Source organism: Entamoeba dispar, genomic scaffold, assembly GCF_000209125.1.
Source record: "Entamoeba dispar SAW760 scf_1105229462723 genomic scaffold, whole genome shotgun sequence".
NCBI lineage: Eukaryota > Evosea > Mastigamoebida > Endamoebidae > Entamoeba > Entamoeba dispar.
The window spans coordinates 442-20209 of NW_001855335.1; the positions used below are offsets into that span (position 1 = coordinate 442).

Sequence of the window (19768 nt, forward strand, 5' to 3'; positions counted from 1 at the left end):
AACATTAGATTCTTCAAATAACTTATTATCTATTTATATATCCTATCAATTTACTTTTCATTTGTTATTAAAAAATAATTAATTTCTTTATTTTTTCTCTCTATTTATTAATTTTATTCTCTTTTCTTTTTCTTTTTATTATTAAAAAGAAATATATCTAAAAAATAAATAATATAGATAAAAAAAAAAGACAAAATCTACAATATAATAATATCAAAATCAAAGAATGATAAATAAGTAAAATAAACAATGAATATTTATCTTAATATATTAGATGAAATTGATAATTATAAATATTCAATTCCAACAACCAAACAAATAATATAACAAAGTGTCAATAAAAGAAAAGGAAATTTAAAGATAAAATATATCAAAAATAAATAAATCAAATATTTGTTATATAACAATAATTAAATACACAAAAAAGAGTATTGATATAAATAAAATGGAAACATAAGAAAGAGGTAATAAGAATATTTATTTAATACTAAAAAGTTGGAATATATTATTAAATGAGATAATTGAAAACAAAATTATAAACAATAAATAACAGAATTTCCAATAAAATAAAGTACATTATCATTTTAGAAAGAATAAATAAATTAGAAAGAATTAATAAAAAGAAATGGAAAAAGACTATAAAACAAATGAATATTATCTTAATAAACAGAAAAATAAAAAACTATCAGATATTACAAAGATTCATTGAAATGATTAAAATTAGATTATTTTAAAAGTATAAAAATAAATACTAACTTTAACGAATATATTCAGTATTAATGTACGTGAAAAAAAATAATAACTAGATCAAGAATGATAATCTATGAAAAATACAAAACATCATAAATATTGTACAAATAATACAAAATATATCAAGTATAATAACAGAATATAATATGATGAAAAGGAAATAAATTTAAATAGTTATGTAAAAGAAAAAATAATTAAAACAGTAAACAAGAAGTTAATACAAAGAATTAGAAAATATAATTATACAATATTTAGCTCATTATATAACATCAACAAATAGTTCAATTTTATTTATTTATAATACATATTTAATAAGCATGAGATAATATTAAATTTTCAATGTGAAAACATATGTATTGAAATGATAAACAAATCAAACACAAATCAATGATACAACTTTTCCAATAATCTTAACATTTCTATCAATACAGATATACCTATTTTCACTCATTCTTCTATCATTTATATTTCATAACTGGTATTGATTTTTTTGTTGGTGTAACCTTAAATTTTTATTTGATTTCATATGTTTCAAAGAAAACACCATTAATTTTTATATCATTATTCCAAAATGATATTTTGATTAAAGATTTTAAATGTTTGGAAAAAAATATTATTTAAAAAGATTAATACTTCCTCTTTCTAAAAAGAAAACTTCTCATGTTCTTTTTTCGTTCAAAACATTTTTTTTCAGTTGGTAACAACATTTAACTTTATTTTATTTTTATTCATCAAAGCTAATCCTAAAGTTTAAAATACTATGAATTAATTATTCTAAAACAAACACCCTATTATTTAATAAAGTGTTTTAAATAAAATTTATAACAATAAAAATTATGTTAAAAATACACCATAAATCGGAGAACGTCTAGGAAAATGTGAAATGTACCCCCTTTAAATAAAAATACAGAAATTTCTTATATACCATAAAGAAATGGAACTAACTCTCCTCTTTCAATACTAATACTTTTCATTTTACCCATTTTCTCAATAATAAATTTTCTAATTCTAATATCTATCTTATTAATCTTTTCAATATCAAAAATAATATCACCTATTCTAACATTAATCTCTCAACTAACCCCACTTGTTTCCTCTTTTTCGATAAAAACTATTACCCCCAAATTCTAATAGTATATCTTCTATTAAATGAAGTGTTTCTGTTCTTTCAATTGTTTCCAATCTATGTTGTGTTAGTTTTTTCTGTTATTCCTATAATATTTACCATCACATTTCTTATTTCTTTTGATAGATTCTTCAATAATTGATATATTAATATTTCTTCACTATTAATGGTAATCGATTTTACTTTGAAAAATTGTTCTGTTTTTGTTGCTATTTTCTGTGATTTAGAAATGGTGATAGAACGCCAATTAGATAATAATGTTAATAATGTTGCTTGTAAATTACTCTGGTTATTCTTTAACATTTTCTGGTGTTTTTCTCTTTTGATGGTTGATGAATTGACATCAACTTTCTCTTCCTATTTTATTTTTGAGATCGTTTTCAATTGAATTCATATATGTTAATGTTATGTTTTTATATTAATTTCTTTAAATGGAAAGATTTTAATATTTATTATCTTCTTGTGAAAAAAATGAGTTTATATTCTTAATAAACAAGTTATTTCATTTAAAGTGATTAGTTTTAAAACATTTTAGTTTTTTACATAATAAAAATTAAATAAAATGATGTTTAAAATAAAAAGATAATTAATGTTGAAAAATAAAAATCAATGTGAATGATTATTGTTGAAATATAATATGAAGATAAGGACCATCTTCATCTTCACCATAATTTACATTTCCTTTCTATATTTATTCAGTTTTTAATTTTCTTATTTTTTATATAAAAAAAATAAACAAACAAAATCTGCACCATCAATACATGCTTGTGCCATTCCAGCAACATAAGCTACACAATAAATATTCTTTTCATTTCCATAACTCATAAATTCTGTGATAATTAAGTTTTTATCAGTAATTAAAACTAATTTTAATCAATTTATGATTTTTCATTTAAATTTATAATAAAACTACTTTTTAACAAACATTCATTTGTTTTTCCTTTTACTCTTCCTACATCAACTCCATATCCAAACATAACTCTCCACATATCTTTTGCAATAAATCCAACAATATTATCCATATTTATATCTCTTTCATTTTCTCTTTCTCTAATATTAATAACTTCTAACATTCTCATTCCAATATTAAATCCTAAATCAAATAATTTTTCATGAAATTCAGTTATTGTTTGTTTATTATCTTTTCTAAATTGTCTTCTAACATATTCTGCAAATAAAAATGAAAAACCAGATAAACTAACTTGTGTAGTTCCTTTAGGAATACCTTTTTCTGTAAATTGTTTTTGTTTTGACATTATTTCAATAATTATTATATATTTTTTATTATTTTCTAGTTTTATTTAATTTTATTATTTTTTTATAAAATAAAAAAAAAAAAAATATTTATATTTTATAATAAAATGAAGATTTGATGATTTAAATTATTTCTTTTGAACCATAAGTATATTTAATCTTTTAACTTTTAATAATCTACGTCTGTTACTAACTTAGTTATTAAGTTATAGACATCACTAAATGAAACAATATCTCCTTGTGTGTAAATAAATTTAATTGTTGTAACAATTCCAAATCCTGCTGATATTTCATTAATTTCTCCTTCTTCAATACTAACTTCAAACATTACATTAACATTTTCTTCTTCTAAATATTTATAATTACATTCATAAATTTTTCCTCTTTTTTTCCAATTAATACCTAATTCATTAAATGCTTTTTCAATTTTATTTCTTGCTATTTGAACACTACAATCTAATTCTAATATTTCTTTTGTTGAAACATTATTTGTTGCTACAAATCCCCATTCAGCTTCTCTTGGTACACTAAACATTATTGGTGATTGTCCCATACTTAAACTATTATTTATTTCTTGATTATTTATCATTGGTGATGGTACTGCTTTTGGTGTTTTTACATGTGGAATTTCTATTTTAATTCTATTTGCTAAATCATTAAATGCTGGTGAAAATGAAATATCACTTGGTGATGTTCCTGGAATAGCAAAAATCGTATTTTTAAGACTTTGTGGTCCTGGACTATTTCTTGAAAATGCAAATGGATCTCCTTGTGCATTTTTACGATGTTGTTCTAATAATCTATAAAATGCTCGAATAGTATTTGGTTTTGGATCAAATAAATTTTCTCTTATTTCTGTAATATGTACATTATTTAATAAATAACATAAAATTGCCATAATATTACTATCAATATTTTTAATTGGTTCTCCTGCTTCTTCAATTATTGATGGTACATTTTCTATATTTGGTTTATTACTTTGAAAAAATTTATGTTCTTTAATTTCTTTTATTGTAATTCTTTCTTTTGGATTAATTTTAAGCATTCTATTAATTAAATCTTTAACTTCTTCTGAAACTTCAATATCTTCTGGATATTCAAATTTCCCTATTATTACTTTTTCTATTAATTCTTCTAATGTTTCTCCATCAAATGGCATTAATCCAAATGTCATAACATAAAGAATAACTCCACATGACCATATATCTGAAATTAATCCATCATATGCTTCTTTCTTACATACTTCTGGTGCTGTATAATGTGGACTTCCACAATATTCTCGAAGTTTATTATTTCCACAATATGATGACATTCCAAAATCACATACTTTAATCCTTTGAAGATCTTTTGTTAAAAGTAAATTCTCTGGTTTTAAATCATGATGACTATATTTTTTATTATTTTTATCTTTTTTTTTATTTTAAATAACAAACCATATATGTCTTGAATGAAAATGTTCTACTGCAAATATTAATTGTTGAAAATAAACTAATACTTCTTCTATTTCTAATCTCCCTTTTGAAATTATATAATCAAATAATTCTCCTCCTTCAAGTAATTCCATTACTAAGAAAAGATATCGTGTTGTTTCATATACAGTATATAATTGCATAACATTTCTATGATTTATTATTTTTAAAAATGCTATTTCTCGTTCTACCTATCTTTGTTAATTTTCTATTTATCTTTTAAAACTCTTCTATTTTTTTTTCACCTTTTATTATTCATGTTTAATTTCTTTTTAATCCATAAATTTTTGGTGATTTCTTATTTCAAATTAACTTAATCAAAAATAATTCTCAAACTTTCCTTTTCATTTCTGGTTTTCTCATTAATTTTGTTTTATCTACTATTTTAATAGCTACTTTAACTCCTGTTTTTTCATGAAATGCAAGATATACTTTTCCACACATCCCTTCTCCAAGTTTTTTTCCAATGATGAATTGTCCCACACGATAACACTGTGACATATTGTCTATTTTGCTTTTCAGTTCAATCTTCTACTTCCTTCTATAGGTTTTCTTTTTTTGTTTTTTCTTTCTTAAAATTTTTCCCATTCTTTCCTTTCTTGAAACTCTTCCCTTGTTTTCTTTCTTCTTCCCTTATTCTTTATCAATCCCTCTTCCTTCTCACCTTTCTTCATTAAAACTTTTATCTTCTCAAACTAAATTCTTTAAAAAATACTTAATTAGCAGTCATTATCACATCTTACTTTCTTATAAATCATTTCCTCATTACTTGGTGATGAAGCTGTACAAACATTACATTTTCTTTGACCAGTAACAAGGCCAGTGAATGTTTTACAATCAGGATCAGAATAATAGAAAGTACCTTGATATCCATGAACAGTAGATACTTTTGTATAGAATTTACCAAAAGCAGTACAAGATTGAACATCAGTCTGAGTATTACAAACAAATTGTTTGGTACCAGGAATTGGTTCAGTACATTCTTTATCACCAAATTGTTCAACAGTAATTTCTTGACATTTGTTAGTTTCAGCTGGTGCTTTCTCAAAGATATTATAATTTTTTAATTGTTCAATAGTGTATGGTTGAACTTCACTTTCACTATCTTCTAGTTTTGTACAATTTTTATCTTTGAATATATTGAAGAAGTACTTTCCTTGTTCGGCTGTTTTTTCCCCATTCTTTTGTGAAATTTGTTGATAATTACTTAAAGAGATTCTATAACATTTATCAGTTTCATAAATTGAATAACCAATAATTGTTTTTTTATCTGTTTGATCATATGTGTATTGGTAAAAGTTTTTAGCATAAGCCCAGGTAGTGAATGCAAGCAATAAAACAATCATTTTAATGTTTTGAGTTTTATTCATCGAGTTTAAATAGTTTATTTTGAGCGGTGGTTTCTCTTTTATTAAGAATTACTAATTATATTAATAATTAATTATGATTGTTTTAGTTTATGGAAGTATTATCTTTTCAGAATTTTGAAGTCTTACTTCAATTTATTGTTTCTCAAGGTAGCTAAGTTAAAATAGATTCTATTTATTCGTTTACTCTCAAGAGCTTTGAAGGGAATTCGCAAAAAAGTTGTTTTAACTTTATGGAAGCATGGCTTAGAGAACCAATAAGAAGTAAAGAAGAAAATATTCAAGTTGTTTTTTGACAAATTAACTCTATGAATCTAAATTAAGGTTGAATGGATAACTTCGTATATCTTTTCTATTCAAGATAAAATTCTAATTTACGTGGATAGTGTATATAAACACTAGAACTGTAAAACAGTCTATTCAACTTTATGTTCATTTTATTGGTAGCTCTTACAATTTCAGTTACAACTGCGGAAAATATTTACAGTGTTTCTTATGCTGATGGTAAATTATCAAATATTGATGTATATGAAGATAAAAAATGTTATAAAATTAGTGCATCAACATCTCAGAAGTATGTTTATGTAGTTGCAACAGAATCTAGTGCTGCAAAGATTGAACAATATACTTATCTAGTAAAAGATTGTGGAGATGCAGATATCCAGCCTGAAGATTTGCCTATTACTGCAAAAAAAGATATTAATACTAGTAGTACTAAAAGATACTATCTTTACAATGAGGAACCTGATAATATGAAAACTGAATGTAGCCTTATAACTAATAATGAATACGAAGATGACAAATGTACTATTAAAATTTCTGAATTAGTTTCATATACTTGTAATATCCCAAAAAATAATGAATGTCAACGATATTCTAAAACTAATTTCTATTATAAAACACAAAATAAAGTTGGTTACTACGGTACATTCGATTTCCTTGATGAAAACTGTACTCAAGAAGCAAACTTTGGAACAAGTATGATCAAATGTGGAATGTGTTCACCAACTTTAGTTCCATCTGATAAAAACAAACCTATCATATATTCAATACATCAATGCGAGGATGAGTGTATTATTGATGGTTCTGTTAGTACTATTGTTTCTTTCATTATTATTGTTCTTTTCTTCCTTTTTTAATTGATTAGTTCGTTTACTTAGTTTTTCATTTTTAAAGGCCAATCAAATAGTTTATAATATTTTCAATAATAACATTGTTTTATTTAAGTTGGAAGTCTCATTGATATAATGTAACTAGATTTCGTTTAGCAATTTTATGTAATTAAGTAAATTATTTCAAAAGAGTTTAAATAAGAAAGTGTTTGTTTTTTTCATTTATAGAGTTACTTTTCAATAACATGAAATCTAAATAAAAGAAATCAAGTAGAACTTATTTATGGTTTTTGATATAATTAAGATATGTTGATGAAATCAAGTATTTACTCGATGATTCATCAATCACACCAGCTTTTATTAATTCTTTTTGTAGTGAAATTCTATTACCTATTTCTGTTAAAGACTGTTGTAACTCTATCCAAAGCTCATTATTTTTAATTTGGCTCTTAAGTTCTTGTAATTGGAATAAATATTCAAATACAAGTCTTTCTCTTTCATGGAAATTAATTTCATTTTTTTCATTTCCAAGTGCATTGACATTATTTTTTAATTGTTGTACCTCATCAATAGGTAATTGATATTGTAATTCTTGTACTGGGACTTTGTAAAAATTCCAGAACGAATTACATGAACAATTTAATACTTCTTTATTCATATATTCAGACAATTCATTGTTATCACAACAATGAACGATTGTTAAACATTCTTGAATCTTGTTATTTTGGATAAGGAGATGAACGACCAATTTACCAATTTCATCAGACAATTGAATAAGTTCTATAAAAATTTTTTTTTGAACATTCCAAGAGAAATTAGATATATATTTAAATTCATTTTCCATACATTTAACCAAATTAAAATACATACCACAAGTTGAAAATGAAGGTATTAATTTGAAATTATTTGTAGCTGACATAATATTATTGTTCATGTCTTGTATTTTTTCAATTGAACTTGAATCTGTTATCATTTTATCTAATGTTAATTCAATGACGTCTTGTTGTAATAAACGAGGATCTACAAGTAATGAATAATTAAAAATTAAATGAAGTGCTTCAGAAATTCTTTGAATGAAATTTATCAACTCTTGTTTTAAATGTATTAATTTTTGTTCACTCATTTCTTGTAATACAACAGAATGATTTTCATATAATTTTAATACGTTTGATATAATTTCTAGTGCCTCATATATTCTTTTAATATCTTCTGGTGGATAATTAATAAGAACACTCATTGACAAATGAAAGTTGGGAAGAATATGAAATAATAAATTCATTGTTATTTGAATTACATTAGGCTCAGAATTAAAAAGAGTAATAACTTCATTTTGAATAGGTTGTTGTGTGGTCAAATAAGATAAGTACTGTTGTGGTAAAAATACTGATGGGCAAGTCCAAGTTAACTCCACAATTTCATTAATCGTAATTATTTTTAATATAATTTCATTTCCAATGAAATTTTTTTTAATTTGACACTGCACATCAACAGGTTGATTTAGTTTTATTGTAGGGTCTATTTCTTCAATAACTTGGTCTTCTTTAATTTTCATGTTTCCAATAAAAATAACAAATTTATCATCTTCTATAGTATATTGTAAGGAACATAAACCAAAGCACCATGAACTATTAGGATAATCAACCATTTGGTAAAAAGTGATACTGTCATTTGACCCATTATCAAAATAAACCCTTCGTTCTCCATTATCCAATGTAACTCCAAACAGCATTGGATATTCTGCATAATTTATACTTAATCCAATTTGTGGTAATGAAACACTTCTTTCAAACAAAACCACCATTTCTTTAATATTAAATATATCAACACAACGCTCTTTTAACCCAAAAACTTTCCTTCTACTTTTATCAACAACAATACTTAAATAATGACCATAACGAACAATATCAAGACTATGACTATTCCTATTAAAACAAAACATCCCTTTAACATTTCCAACAAGAATAGTCATTCCATCTGTGGCAATACATTCAAATAATCCATCAATGACATATTCAAAAGTTCCTTTAAATTCAATTTTTTCATTTAATATAACAACAACCCCATCATCAGTTTTGATGCATTGTCTAACACTACTTCCAACTTCATATTGTTCAATTCTTCCATTACCAATAATAGACAATTGTTTTCCTTTTCCATAAAAAACACTGTCATTTATAAATCCACATGAATCACACCCACCTACACCTTCTCCAATTCTTCTTTTTTGTACAAATTTAGTACCTACTTGTCTAATCCTTTTCTCTTGAAAATGTTTAACATAGTTCCCAATTTGTTGTTCAAGTAATTTTATGATATTCATATTATTTTTATAGATTTTTGTGTTTTTTATACAAAAAATAAACTATTTGTTATTAGTTTATTTTCTATTTGGATAACCATTTCTTTTTAGAATTATTTTAGATAACCTTTTATAATTTTCTTCGTCTTGAAATAAAACTATCGTTAATATAAACTTGTTCAATATCTCTTGGACTCAGATTAATGACTCTCACAGACTAACACTCACGAAAAAAATACAGTTGGTTTATTATTTGAAAATTCTCCGTCTGTTCATTAATTTCTGTTAACTAAAAGATTTCTTTACTTTTTTCAGAATCACATTACTATTAAAGTCACAAGAAAGAAAGATACCCATTACAATTAGCATTTCTAAGAGGAATGTAAAAACTTAAAAAATAGACTCTAGAAATATATTAACCTAAACAATAATAAAGATTATTAATGAGTAATTTAAATACTATAGCAAAAACCTAATAAACATAAGAACAATAAATGAAAAAGAACAACTAATGAATTTAGACTTATTAACAGAGGATCATTCTCTATATGTAAACAATAATCAGAACAAATTAGTGAGTCTTAATATAAGTTTTTCAATTATTAAAGATTTTAAACATATTAATATACTTATTGAATAAATAACATTATCACAAAAGATTAAATAATATAATAAAACCAAAACAAGAAAGAACAATGGTCAAGTGATTAAAGAAAATAAAATAGATAATGAAATAAACTAAATGAAATACCAAGGTTGGTTTATTATAGTTGTGGACTTTTGATACTAAATTCTTTTATTTTATATTTACTTCTTTTTCTTCAGTTTAACAATAAAATGGACTTGTTATCTATAACAATTTATTTTATCAACTTTTCCATATTTTTAATAATCATGTAATCATATGTGAAATGAAATTTTTGAAAGTGCTTGACTTATCCATAACAAAAAGGTATACGCCATAAATAACTTTTAAGAGTTATGTATTAATCTAAAAGACTTAGCGTTTGTAAACTTATTTTAATCATATGAGATTATTTTCAATAGTTTCTTATTTCATTAAAAAATGAAACTAAAAAATAAAGTCCTTAATCAGAAAATTTGAATAAAATAAGTTCAGATAATAAACAAGAAATCTTACTCTCAGAGTCATTCAAAAATGGATAGAACAAATCATAAAAGAATTAAAATTAAAAGTATCCAATTATAAAGAGAAGAAACAAAAGAACCAAACTAAAACAAATAAATAAAAACAAAAAAGATAAGAAGTAGATATTAATAATGAGAATAAAAAAAAGAAATAATAAGAAAATAGATAAAAGCATAAAACTGGTTAAGTAAGAATATAAACACTTTCACTTTAATTATACATACTGTCAAAATTATAAGTTAACATATAGTCATCAGTTGATTTTTGAGCTTCTTCATACAATGACATCATCTGTTCATTATAAACAGGAGTTGCAGTAACAACTGTACTGCCATCGAAAAATGTCATTATAGGTGTTTTTTCTTCCTTTTGTTCAACAGCAACACGTTTAGATTTATTAAATGGTAATGGAACAAATTCACCTTCATTTTTACTAACATTATTTTTATGAAGTAAAATAGCAAACCCAAGTTGTGGATGAAATACTGCTAATGTGGGTAATGAGAAAGGGTTAGGGTCTAATATATTTAATACAATTCCATGTTGTAATGCAGTTATATAAGTTCGATAATAATTTTCTGCATCATAAATTTCTATGTTATCATGTTTATTAAGGAATACTATTTCTTTTGCTTCTTCTCCAGTTAATTTAACACATCGAATACGTTCTATTTCTTTTATTTCTTTTGTTTCTTTTATAGAATTATTTATATCAATATTCTTAATAAATGGATGACTTAATGCCTCTGTTGGAGTCATTCGTTCATTTGGATCATATACAAAGATTTTTTTCAAAAAATCAATCAATACATCAGCTTCTTCTTCATTCATTTCAACATCACTCATACAACTTTTAATAACTCCTTCTAAGGTAGTTTCATTGAAATAATTTTTATTTGCTATGATGTGTGTGTTCATAGACTTTTCATATTCATATCGTGTTTTCAATACAAAGTACTCATCTTCACATGTCTCTACAGCACTTACCTCACCATTTTCGTGTTGAACAATTTTTGGAGATGGCCTTCTTCTCCAAAAGAATTCATCAGTTCGACTTCCTTTTTTTAATAGTGTCGTACTTGGCATTCCAATTAATTGAATAATTTTACTTAATTGGTTATGTTCACTACTTCCAGCAAACAAAGGAATCCCAAGGAATAATTCAGCAACAACACAACCAAATGACCACATATCGATTGCTGGTGAATATGGTAATCCAATAATAATTTCTGGAGATCTATAATGACGAGATTGAATGTAAGTATATAATGGACTATCTTGGAAACATGCTGAACCAAAGTCTATTAAACGAATTTTTGAAGATGAAGCTAATAACATAATATTCTCTGGTTTAATATCACAATGAATTATTCCATTTTCTCTTAACAATTGAAGAGAACAAACTAATTGTTTACAAACCGATTGGTTGAAATTATATGGAAGTCCTTTATAATCATTCATTTTTAATGCATCATATAGATTAATTGATAACAATTCGAAAACAATACATAAATGACTTTTAAACATAAAATGATCCATCATTCTTATTGTATGAAATTCTCCAATTGGATCGTAATAACCATTTAATAATGTTAATATTGCTAATTCTAACATTCCTTGTCTTAGATAAACTAATTGATTTTTTAAAATTTTTACTGCGACTAATTGATTAGTTTGTAAATCTAAACACCGAAACACTTCACCAAAAGAACCTTGTCCTAATAACCCAATGACTCGATATTGACTATTTTTTTTTAATCCATTTAATTCTCTAGAATATTAATTTTAATAAGTTAGTATATGTGTTTGGTGAAAAACAAACGACTTAGAAAAATCAGCACCTAAAATATCATCTACTCTAACAATTAAGTCATAACATTCATTATCATTTTGGTTGTCTGATAATGGAGTGCTTGGAACTGTTAATATACGACGAACAATAAAATTATTAAAATCAATTTGAGGATTGCATTTTTGATAGTTATGAATAAAACCTGTTGTTAATTTTTTTGTTACTGGTTCATTGACTTCACTACCTTTCTCATGACTATTCATTTCTGGTTGTTTCCATATCTTTGAGGAAGTGATTGTTGTCATCACTCTTTTTGATTTCTTTTTTTTAAGATTTCTATTTCTTGAATCATCGATTTCGTTCTTTCTTTTTGTTTAAGAAAATAAAAACTATATTTTTACTATCCAGTTTTATTATTTTGTTTTGAATGGTTTGACACAATTTTTTTAATTTTTATTTTAATTTTTTTATTTTAATTTTTATTTTCAAATAAAGAAATTTTAAGATTTCAGTTGATAGGTTTGGTGATGGAAACGAACAACTTAGCAAAGTTTTTAATGGGAATATTTGAAGGAGAAGAATATGAACAAGTTGTATTAGAACTAACTAAAGAAGAGATTGCTGTTTCTACTGTGAATGATTTGATAGCTATAGCGAAACATTTTGATGAATTTGATTTAAAACTGAGTGAAGAACAAAAAAAGAAAATACTAGCAGCGATAAATGAACGAACGATAAAAGAAAAAAAAGGAGATAAAAAGGAAGAAAGTAAGAAACGACTTGAAAGGATTCAATACAAATATTTAATGGATTATAGAAATTGGACAGCACTAATGTTTGCACAATTCTTAATGTATAATAAAATTAATAAAAAAAAAGCATTCTTTTTAGCTACTGATATTTCACCAACAGAATTTATTGAAAAAGAAGAAGAAGAAGAATGGGTTCCAATAAAAGAAAAAATGAAGAAAGAATTAGCTTCAACTATTATTACAAGAGCAGCTAGAAAATTAGGAAGAGAGAGAATTAACACACAAATGAATAAACGAGCAAATACAATTAAAGAAATTATTTCAACAGAAGAAAGTTATATTGAACAATTAAATACTGTAATTAAATTTGTACTTAATCCAATTAAGAAAGAATCAATTTTAAGTTCAGAACAAATTAAATTAATTTTTAGTGATATTACAACAATATATTCAGTTAATGAACAATTCTTAAAGTTAATTAAGAGTTTTGAATGTCAAGATTATGCAAATGTCTTAATTGGTCAAATCTTTAATCAAATGGGACCTTTATTTAAAATGTATGCAGATTATTGTATGAATTATCATGAATCTGATATTCTTATTCGTCAAATGGAAGCAGAGCATCATCCTTTTATTTCTTGGTATTCAAAACAAGTTTTTGACAATGCTTCTCCTCAATATAAAAAGTTTAAAATTTCAGCATTTTTAATTACACCAGTTCAACGACTTCCTCGTTATAAACTTCTTTTAGCAGACCTTCTTAAATATACTCCTGCATGTCATCCTGATCATGAAAATGTTAAACAAGCATTAAAACTTATTACTGAAGTTACTATTACTGTAAATAATAATACAAAAAAAAGAGAGATGTTTGAGAAAATGAAAGAATATCAAATGAGTATTACTAACCTTCCTGAAGATTTTAAAATTAATAATGGTTCTAGAGAATTACTTGCTGAAGGAAAAGCATTAGAAATTAAAAAGAAAAATGCTAAACCAATGGCATTAATTTTATTTAATGATTTGTTAATGGTTTGTGAATATATTGAAAAAGGAGTATTCACTAAAACTCAAAAGAAGAAATTATGTTTTAACAATACACTAAAATTACTTGATATGTCTTTTGCTGAAGTAAAAGAAAATGAGATTGAAGCAAAAGGAATTCAAGTAGAAATGTGTCTTGTCCTTATGATTTCTAAACAAAAATTTATATTTTCATTTATTAGTATTGAAGAAAAAGAAAAATGGTATGAATACTTAAGTAATGCTATAGAAAAAGAAAAAATTAAACAACAACAATTCGAAGCAAGAGCCAAAACAGCTGCAATGGAAAAAGCTGAAATGGCTAGAAATTTGATTCAAAATAAATTCAATACTTTCAATGCAGGTTCTATGAAAACACGTTTGTTAAATTGTTTATTTCCTAATATTTTTATTATTTATTTATTATTTATACTAATTCTATTTATAGGAAGATGGAAAGACAGAGGAGCTTCTGTGGCATCTATGTCTTTTGCTGAAAAGTATAGGATGGCAGAAGAAATTAAAAACAGTCTTGAAGCACCATCTGAATAATTTTACACTTTTATTTTGTTTTATTTATTATTAATACTGAAGAATTAAATATATAAAACAAATTAATTTCTAATAATCTGAAGAAAGAATTGAATTATTTTGTGTTATTATTCCATTTATTATTTGAGGAGTGGGTGTTTTTAGTTGAAATTTTCTAAAAATTTCAATAAAATATTATATCTTTAAATTTAGTCTTTGTTCAAGAATTTGTCCTATACCTTTTCTATTATACCTTAAAAAAACAATTATCATCAATATCAATCTTACTGTATTTGAATTTTTTCAGTATAAAGGATTCTTCTAATATCTTTAATAATATTGCTCATGGTTTAAGTTTAATTGTAATTTTTTTTTCATTTAATATTGTAGTACATTTCATTCTTAAAGAAGTTGTTAATATTATACTTTCAAATGGTTAATATTTCTAATAACTGGTTGACAACCAATTTTATATTTTTGATATATCCTGAATGAAAAGAAAAATGAAGAGGATATTTCCTATTATTTTTAATTTTAATACCAAATTTTTCCATTTCTTCTTTCTTTTTTATATTAAAATCTATTCAAGTTGTAGAAAATGCAAAATATGGATTATTTTATTGTATATCAATAATTGAGAATTCTTTTCATCAAATAGAATTATCATATTTTCAACCATGTTTGATTTTTGTTCTCTACTTTTTGTTTATTTTTTGTCATACCAACATGTAAGCATAAAACAACAATATAAAATATACAATATAAAATAATAAATATTATAAATCCTATTATTAAATATAATATTCTTCTTCTTATGATGAAATTCTTGAACGATCTACTCTTTTATTTGTACCTAATTATTTTGACGTTCACATTCAATTTACCATTCCTTTATCTTATTTTTATTCTACATGTTTCTAAAATACAATCAATTCTTTCTTTAACATATTTTTTGTTCTATTTACTTATACACAATGATTAAATTCATACCCTCCATTAGATCCTTCATCAGCATCTATTTTCCATTATTACATATTGTAACATCACATTTTATTATACCAATTATATTAACTGGTTATGGTCCATAACATAATTACAAGTTGAAGTATATTGACTATCTTCATATCCTTTAACTGAAAAATTACAACCTTCACCATAAATTTATTTTCAATTTCCATATAATGTATAAATCTTATTAATTGATACACAATTATCTAAACATCACATTCCCAGAATAAACTGAACATATACATATTCCTGTGCATGTCATTTTTTTTTTTGTTAAATTTATGGTCGAAATTATGTTCATAAGATTCAACAAATCAGCTTTATTATGATTCAACGTAACAGTGACTCTTGCAGATCCAGAATTGTCATGACAACTATTACTTACTTTTTCAGATATTAAATTCATTTGAATTAAACCAATAAAACTATATCAAAAGTATCACTAATATCATGTTTTATTGAATTAATAGAAATAATACCAAAAAAATGACATTACTTTGTTTTGATTTACAAGTAAAAAATTTCAATTGTTTGATCAATACCATCTATTCTAAACTAAAATCATTAAATTTTATCTTGTATACGAATTGGTTGTGATTACAAAGAGTATTTTATATCAACTGACATAATTATATTTAATTTAGATAATCTATTCTAATTTACATTTTGATATATTGATGAATAAATATGAACTAATTGACTAAAATTATTGAAATATCAGATAATATAGATATAGTAAGTCTTGAATGAAGAAAAAAAAGATATTGTAGAATATTTTCATCATTAATAAACTTAATTTTGGACAATGAATATCATTACCTATTCCCTTATTCAATGACTACATTCAACAGAATGAATGAGAGAAACTACATTTTTACATATATGTATTGTGAAGAAAAAGCAAATCCATTATCTATTCCAATTTGAATAAATTTATGACCTCATTATCTTGCTTATAATATTTTTTATCAATTTCAATATGAACCCATTCTTTAATTATTGATAAGACTAATCCAAATACTATAAATATATAGGTTTTTTTCTTTAACATTATAAGAACAAGAACTATATTCTAATTTTACATCTTTAAGTTGATAGATAACACCTTTCTTACCATTCTTCAGATTCTTTTATTTCCATTTAAAAGAAGTGAAAATGAAGTAATATTTTAAAGTTGTATTCTTTAAAAAAATTCACTACTTGACACAATATTTTTATTACTATATTTTCTATTGTCTTTTTTCTATAACACATATACCCATCTTTACATCCACTACAATATTCATTATATCCAATGATCGTATCACAACAATCACAAAAATCTGGTTTATTACATCCATTTAAACATGATTTTCCATAAATACACAACATAACACAATTCCCTTTTCCATCTTCACAAATACATCTTAAACAACACCAAATTCTCCGCCACTTCTTCATTAAAATGATCCCATAATCCATCTCCACAATATTTTCTATATAAAACTATATAACTTATTAACTAACTCAGTTTTTGTAAATAATACAAATAAAAAACAATTTATTTTTATAATGGAATGATATTTTGCATTGTTGAAGATTAATCAACACAATTTTTTTTAATAATTTCTTTTTTTTTTTATGATTTTATTAAAAATAATTCTAAAAAATATATAATTAGAATTATGAAATAATTTAAAAATGAGGTTCTTATTAAAACTTCATTATAACAGTGTAACTTCTAATTATTTGTATTATCTTGTTTAGGTCGTGTATATGCTTCAAATAATTTTTTTCCTTCAATATAAAGCTGTTCTCTATATGCTGTTTCCCAATGGTCATCTTCTGGTTTTACTGAACATCTGTAAATTAATTCTTCTCTAGAAATATTACAAGCCATTGCCTCTAATGTATCAATACATACAGAGATATTATTTGGTTTTGGTTTATCATATCTATAAATGTGATACTTCCATTGTCCACTCCAAACGTCTAAAGAAGTTTCAACAACTCCATTTCCATTCCACCGATAAATAGCCTTATCGTTTTCAAAATGTTTTAAATCTTCTTTACTGAAATTAACTTTTCTTAATAACACTTCTTTTCTACCATCACTACAATAAAATGTATCATCTCCATTTTCTGAAGTGGTTATTCCATAATCAATTGTCCAATGTGTCATATATTTCCATTTAAATAATCCGCTATTAGCAAATGGTTGATACTCAATATCTGGCGCAAAAATAATACCATCTGATCTATGACATCTAATATCGTCTTGTATGATATAACTCCCAATTTCATGTGAAAAACAAATTAATTTAAATATAGAACTAATTTCTTCTTTTGTATAAAATTTTTTAATAATAATATCAAATGGTCTATTCTTTGCTTGTATTTCATTATTATCAACTCTTTCTACTATTTCTTCAATTTTTTGAATCCTTTCTGAATATTTCTTTTTCGATATATTTATACCATCAACAATAATTGCATCAAATAACATTAAAACTGGTCTTACTGTTCTTATATTCCTTACAATTTCCCCATCAAATAAACTTACTCCATTTTCACCATATGCTTTAACCATTTCTGGGAAATCAACTATAAAAAATTCCATTTTCCTAGTGACTAAATAAACTTTATGTTCTGTAACAAGTACAAAATGACGAACACCGTCAGTTTTTTCACTAACAATATACGCATTCTTTTGAATAATATCAAATGATGTTCTTCCAAAATTAACTGGCATCGCTCCTGGAAAATTATTAACACTTCCTTCAGCACCTTCAATTGAGTCACAAATTAATCTCCCTAAAACGTTAGTTAATTTATGTTCTTGTTTTTGTTCTATATCACCAAAATAATTTCCATGTGAACGTTTAAGAAGATTATATATTCTATTTACACAATACATATACTCTTTAATAACGTTTCTAATATCTGCTCTATTGTCAAGTATTTTTTTTATTTCTTCTGACTTAAATTCAAATTCTATTTCAAATGATTCTTTTCCTTTATTTCTTCCATCTACTTGATAAGCATGTGTAAAATCAATAACAATTTCTGGAATCCATACAAATTCTGTTCTAGACTTCTCACGTGTAATATATTCCCCCCTCAATTCTCCATATTCTTCTAAATTTAATCTACTCTCTCTTGACACTTGAATTCTTAATGAATAATCAAAAGAACTACCAAGTTGAAGTTCTTCAGTTTTACTTTTTTCTTTTAGTTCTAATCGAATAAACTCTCCATCTTTACCAGTTACATACCTCAAATTCTCCCTTTCTCCCGTGTGATATATTTTTTCAATTTCATGTGATTTTTTATATGTTAAATTAAGTTGTTGCATATAGTTTAGTACTATATAAAATTCTTCTTGCTTCACTCCAGAAATAAATTTATGGTCAGTATCAAATATTCCTATACGTGATTCAACTTCTATACTACTATTACTCTTTGTATTATATTTAATCGTTTCCAACATTTTTGAATATTTTTCAATTGCCTGTTCTTGTTCTGGTGTTAATCCATCATCTGCCATAACTATAATTTTCTCAGTTCATTTTTTATTAGATCTGTATCTTCATATTAATCATCTCTCTGTATAATATTATATATTTTATACCATACCCTAAACTTAGTTAAAAAAAAAGAAGGTATTTTATTTGGGTGTACTGTTGAAGGTTCTGAAATTTAAATTATTATAATACAATAACATTTAAAAATTTCTTTAAATCACAAAAAATACTTACTATCTTCGTTATTTTGTATTTATTAAAATGAGGTAGAGGTAATGAGTTAAACCTTTCCTAGAAAAGAGATATTAATAACTGCCATTACTCTACAAATAATAAATAATTTACAATTACATTTAATAGTTTTACATAACACATTAATTTATAAAACAAAATTTAAGTCAAATATAAGGAATGTTATTGACGACTGTTATCCTGGATTATTTTTTATTAACTTCTTAAGGTAAGTTATACCTACACTTTTTTGAAATGATGAAAGATATAAAAACAACAAAAAAATGAAAATCGTTTTTTGTGGTAAAATAAATTTTTATTTTGGAATTAAGTACAACTTTAGATTAGGTTCATCTTCTTTGACAACCAACACAACATAATTTTAAGGTATTATCTTTAAC

General features: G+C 24.2%; 11 protein-coding genes across 11 annotated transcripts, besides 34 other annotated features; 2 read left to right on the plus strand and 9 right to left on the minus strand.

Moving 5' to 3' along the window:
- Positions 1-25: 25 nt before the first annotated feature.
- Positions 26-140: a microsatellite.
- Positions 141-298: a sequence feature (AT_rich).
- A 52-nt stretch (positions 299-350) lies between these two features.
- Positions 351-417: a sequence feature (AT_rich).
- A 296-nt stretch (positions 418-713) lies between these two features.
- Positions 714-751: a sequence feature (AT_rich).
- Positions 752-908: 157 nt separating this feature from the next.
- Positions 909-950: a sequence feature (AT_rich).
- An 83-nt stretch (positions 951-1033) lies between these two features.
- Positions 1034-1065: a sequence feature (AT_rich).
- A 100-nt stretch (positions 1066-1165) lies between these two features.
- Positions 1166-1266: a repeat region.
- Positions 1267-1354: 88 nt separating this feature from the next.
- Positions 1355-1382: a sequence feature (AT_rich).
- A 92-nt stretch (positions 1383-1474) lies between these two features.
- On the minus strand, positions 1475-2179 carry EDI_062970 (uncharacterized protein; the record flags this gene model as incomplete). Its single annotated transcript, XM_001740137.1, has 5 exons — positions 1475-1493; positions 1600-1618; positions 1676-1752; positions 1815-1846; positions 1976-2179. 5 exons carry the CDS (start codon positions 2177-2179, stop codon positions 1475-1477), a joined length of 351 nt encoding a protein of 116 aa, XP_001740189.1.
- Positions 1540-1598: a sequence feature (AT_rich).
- A 216-nt stretch (positions 2180-2395) lies between the features above and the next one.
- Positions 2396-2483: a sequence feature (AT_rich).
- A 12-nt stretch (positions 2484-2495) lies between these two features.
- On the minus strand, positions 2496-3132 carry EDI_062980 (transport protein particle subunit trs31, putative; the record flags this gene model as incomplete). Its single annotated transcript, XM_001740138.1, has 3 exons — positions 2496-2561; positions 2618-2739; positions 2802-3132. The coding sequence occupies 3 exons, from the start codon at positions 3130-3132 to the stop codon at positions 2496-2498; spliced, it is 519 nt and encodes a 172-aa protein (XP_001740190.1).
- Positions 2576-2612: a sequence feature (AT_rich).
- Positions 2731-2785: a sequence feature (AT_rich).
- Positions 3119-3198: a microsatellite.
- Positions 3199-3239: a sequence feature (AT_rich).
- Positions 3240-3299: 60 nt separating this feature from the next.
- EDI_062990 (br serine/threonine protein kinase, putative) lies at positions 3300-5100 on the minus strand (the record flags this gene model as incomplete). The annotated part of the gene is made up of 3 exons (XM_001740139.1): positions 3300-4515; positions 4564-4790; positions 4936-5100. 3 exons carry the CDS (start codon positions 5098-5100, stop codon positions 3300-3302), a joined length of 1608 nt encoding a protein of 535 aa, XP_001740191.1.
- Positions 4517-4552: a microsatellite.
- Positions 5101-5148: 48 nt separating the features above from the next.
- Positions 5149-5270: a microsatellite.
- A 48-nt stretch (positions 5271-5318) lies between these two features.
- EDI_063000 (uncharacterized protein) lies at positions 5319-5945 on the minus strand (the record flags this gene model as incomplete). The annotated part of the gene is made up of 1 exon (XM_001740140.1): positions 5319-5945. The coding sequence occupies one exon, from the start codon at positions 5943-5945 to the stop codon at positions 5319-5321; it is 627 nt and encodes a 208-aa protein (XP_001740192.1).
- A 60-nt stretch (positions 5946-6005) lies between these two features.
- Positions 6006-6044: a sequence feature (AT_rich).
- Positions 6045-6394: 350 nt separating this feature from the next.
- EDI_063010 (uncharacterized protein) lies at positions 6395-7105 on the plus strand (the record flags this gene model as incomplete). Its single annotated transcript, XM_001740141.1, has 1 exon — positions 6395-7105. One exon carries the CDS (start codon positions 6395-6397, stop codon positions 7103-7105), a length of 711 nt encoding a protein of 236 aa, XP_001740193.1.
- Positions 7106-7355: 250 nt separating this feature from the next.
- On the minus strand, positions 7356-9398 carry EDI_063020 (uncharacterized protein; the record flags this gene model as incomplete). Its single annotated transcript, XM_001740142.1, has 1 exon — positions 7356-9398. The coding sequence occupies one exon, from the start codon at positions 9396-9398 to the stop codon at positions 7356-7358; it is 2043 nt and encodes a 680-aa protein (XP_001740194.1).
- Positions 8504-8524: a sequence feature (AT_rich).
- A 560-nt stretch (positions 9399-9958) lies between the features above and the next one.
- Positions 9959-10021: a sequence feature (AT_rich).
- An 11-nt stretch (positions 10022-10032) lies between these two features.
- Positions 10033-10127: a microsatellite.
- A 420-nt stretch (positions 10128-10547) lies between these two features.
- Positions 10548-10727: a microsatellite.
- A 10-nt stretch (positions 10728-10737) lies between these two features.
- Positions 10738-12624, minus strand: EDI_063030 (serine/threonine protein kinase ppk15, putative; the record flags this gene model as incomplete). The annotated part of the gene is made up of 2 exons (XM_001740143.1): positions 10738-12298; positions 12350-12624. 2 exons carry the CDS (start codon positions 12622-12624, stop codon positions 10738-10740), a joined length of 1836 nt encoding a protein of 611 aa, XP_001740195.1.
- Positions 12625-12763: 139 nt separating this feature from the next.
- Positions 12764-12805: a microsatellite.
- Positions 12806-12876: 71 nt separating this feature from the next.
- Positions 12877-14646, plus strand: EDI_063040 (spermatogenesis-associated protein, putative; the record flags this gene model as incomplete). The annotated part of the gene is made up of 2 exons (XM_001740144.1): positions 12877-14473; positions 14543-14646. 2 exons carry the CDS (start codon positions 12877-12879, stop codon positions 14644-14646), a joined length of 1701 nt encoding a protein of 566 aa, XP_001740196.1.
- Positions 13057-13095: a microsatellite.
- Positions 13174-13197: a sequence feature (AT_rich).
- Positions 14496-14541: a sequence feature (AT_rich).
- Positions 14647-14654: 8 nt separating the features above from the next.
- Positions 14655-14723: a sequence feature (AT_rich).
- Positions 14724-14793: 70 nt separating this feature from the next.
- Positions 14794-14837: a sequence feature (AT_rich).
- Positions 14838-15367: 530 nt separating this feature from the next.
- Positions 15368-15429: a microsatellite.
- A 263-nt stretch (positions 15430-15692) lies between these two features.
- Positions 15693-16039, minus strand: EDI_063050 (uncharacterized protein; the record flags this gene model as incomplete). The annotated part of the gene is made up of 2 exons (XM_001740145.1): positions 15693-15816; positions 15846-16039. The coding sequence occupies 2 exons, from the start codon at positions 16037-16039 to the stop codon at positions 15693-15695; spliced, it is 318 nt and encodes a 105-aa protein (XP_001740197.1).
- Positions 16040-16773: 734 nt separating this feature from the next.
- Positions 16774-17094, minus strand: EDI_063060 (uncharacterized protein; the record flags this gene model as incomplete). Its single annotated transcript, XM_001740146.1, has 1 exon — positions 16774-17094. The coding sequence occupies one exon, from the start codon at positions 17092-17094 to the stop codon at positions 16774-16776; it is 321 nt and encodes a 106-aa protein (XP_001740198.1).
- A 55-nt stretch (positions 17095-17149) lies between these two features.
- Positions 17150-17186: a sequence feature (AT_rich).
- Positions 17187-17223: 37 nt separating this feature from the next.
- Positions 17224-17315: a sequence feature (AT_rich).
- Positions 17316-17353: 38 nt separating this feature from the next.
- EDI_063070 (mRNA capping enzyme, putative) lies at positions 17354-19159 on the minus strand (the record flags this gene model as incomplete). The annotated part of the gene is made up of 1 exon (XM_001740147.1): positions 17354-19159. The coding sequence occupies one exon, from the start codon at positions 19157-19159 to the stop codon at positions 17354-17356; it is 1806 nt and encodes a 601-aa protein (XP_001740199.1).
- Positions 17926-17985: a sequence feature (AT_rich).
- A 62-nt stretch (positions 19160-19221) lies between the features above and the next one.
- Positions 19222-19242: a sequence feature (AT_rich).
- Positions 19243-19307: 65 nt separating this feature from the next.
- Positions 19308-19354: a sequence feature (AT_rich).
- Positions 19355-19463: 109 nt separating this feature from the next.
- Positions 19464-19533: a sequence feature (AT_rich).
- Between the last annotated feature and the right edge of the window lie 235 nt (positions 19534-19768).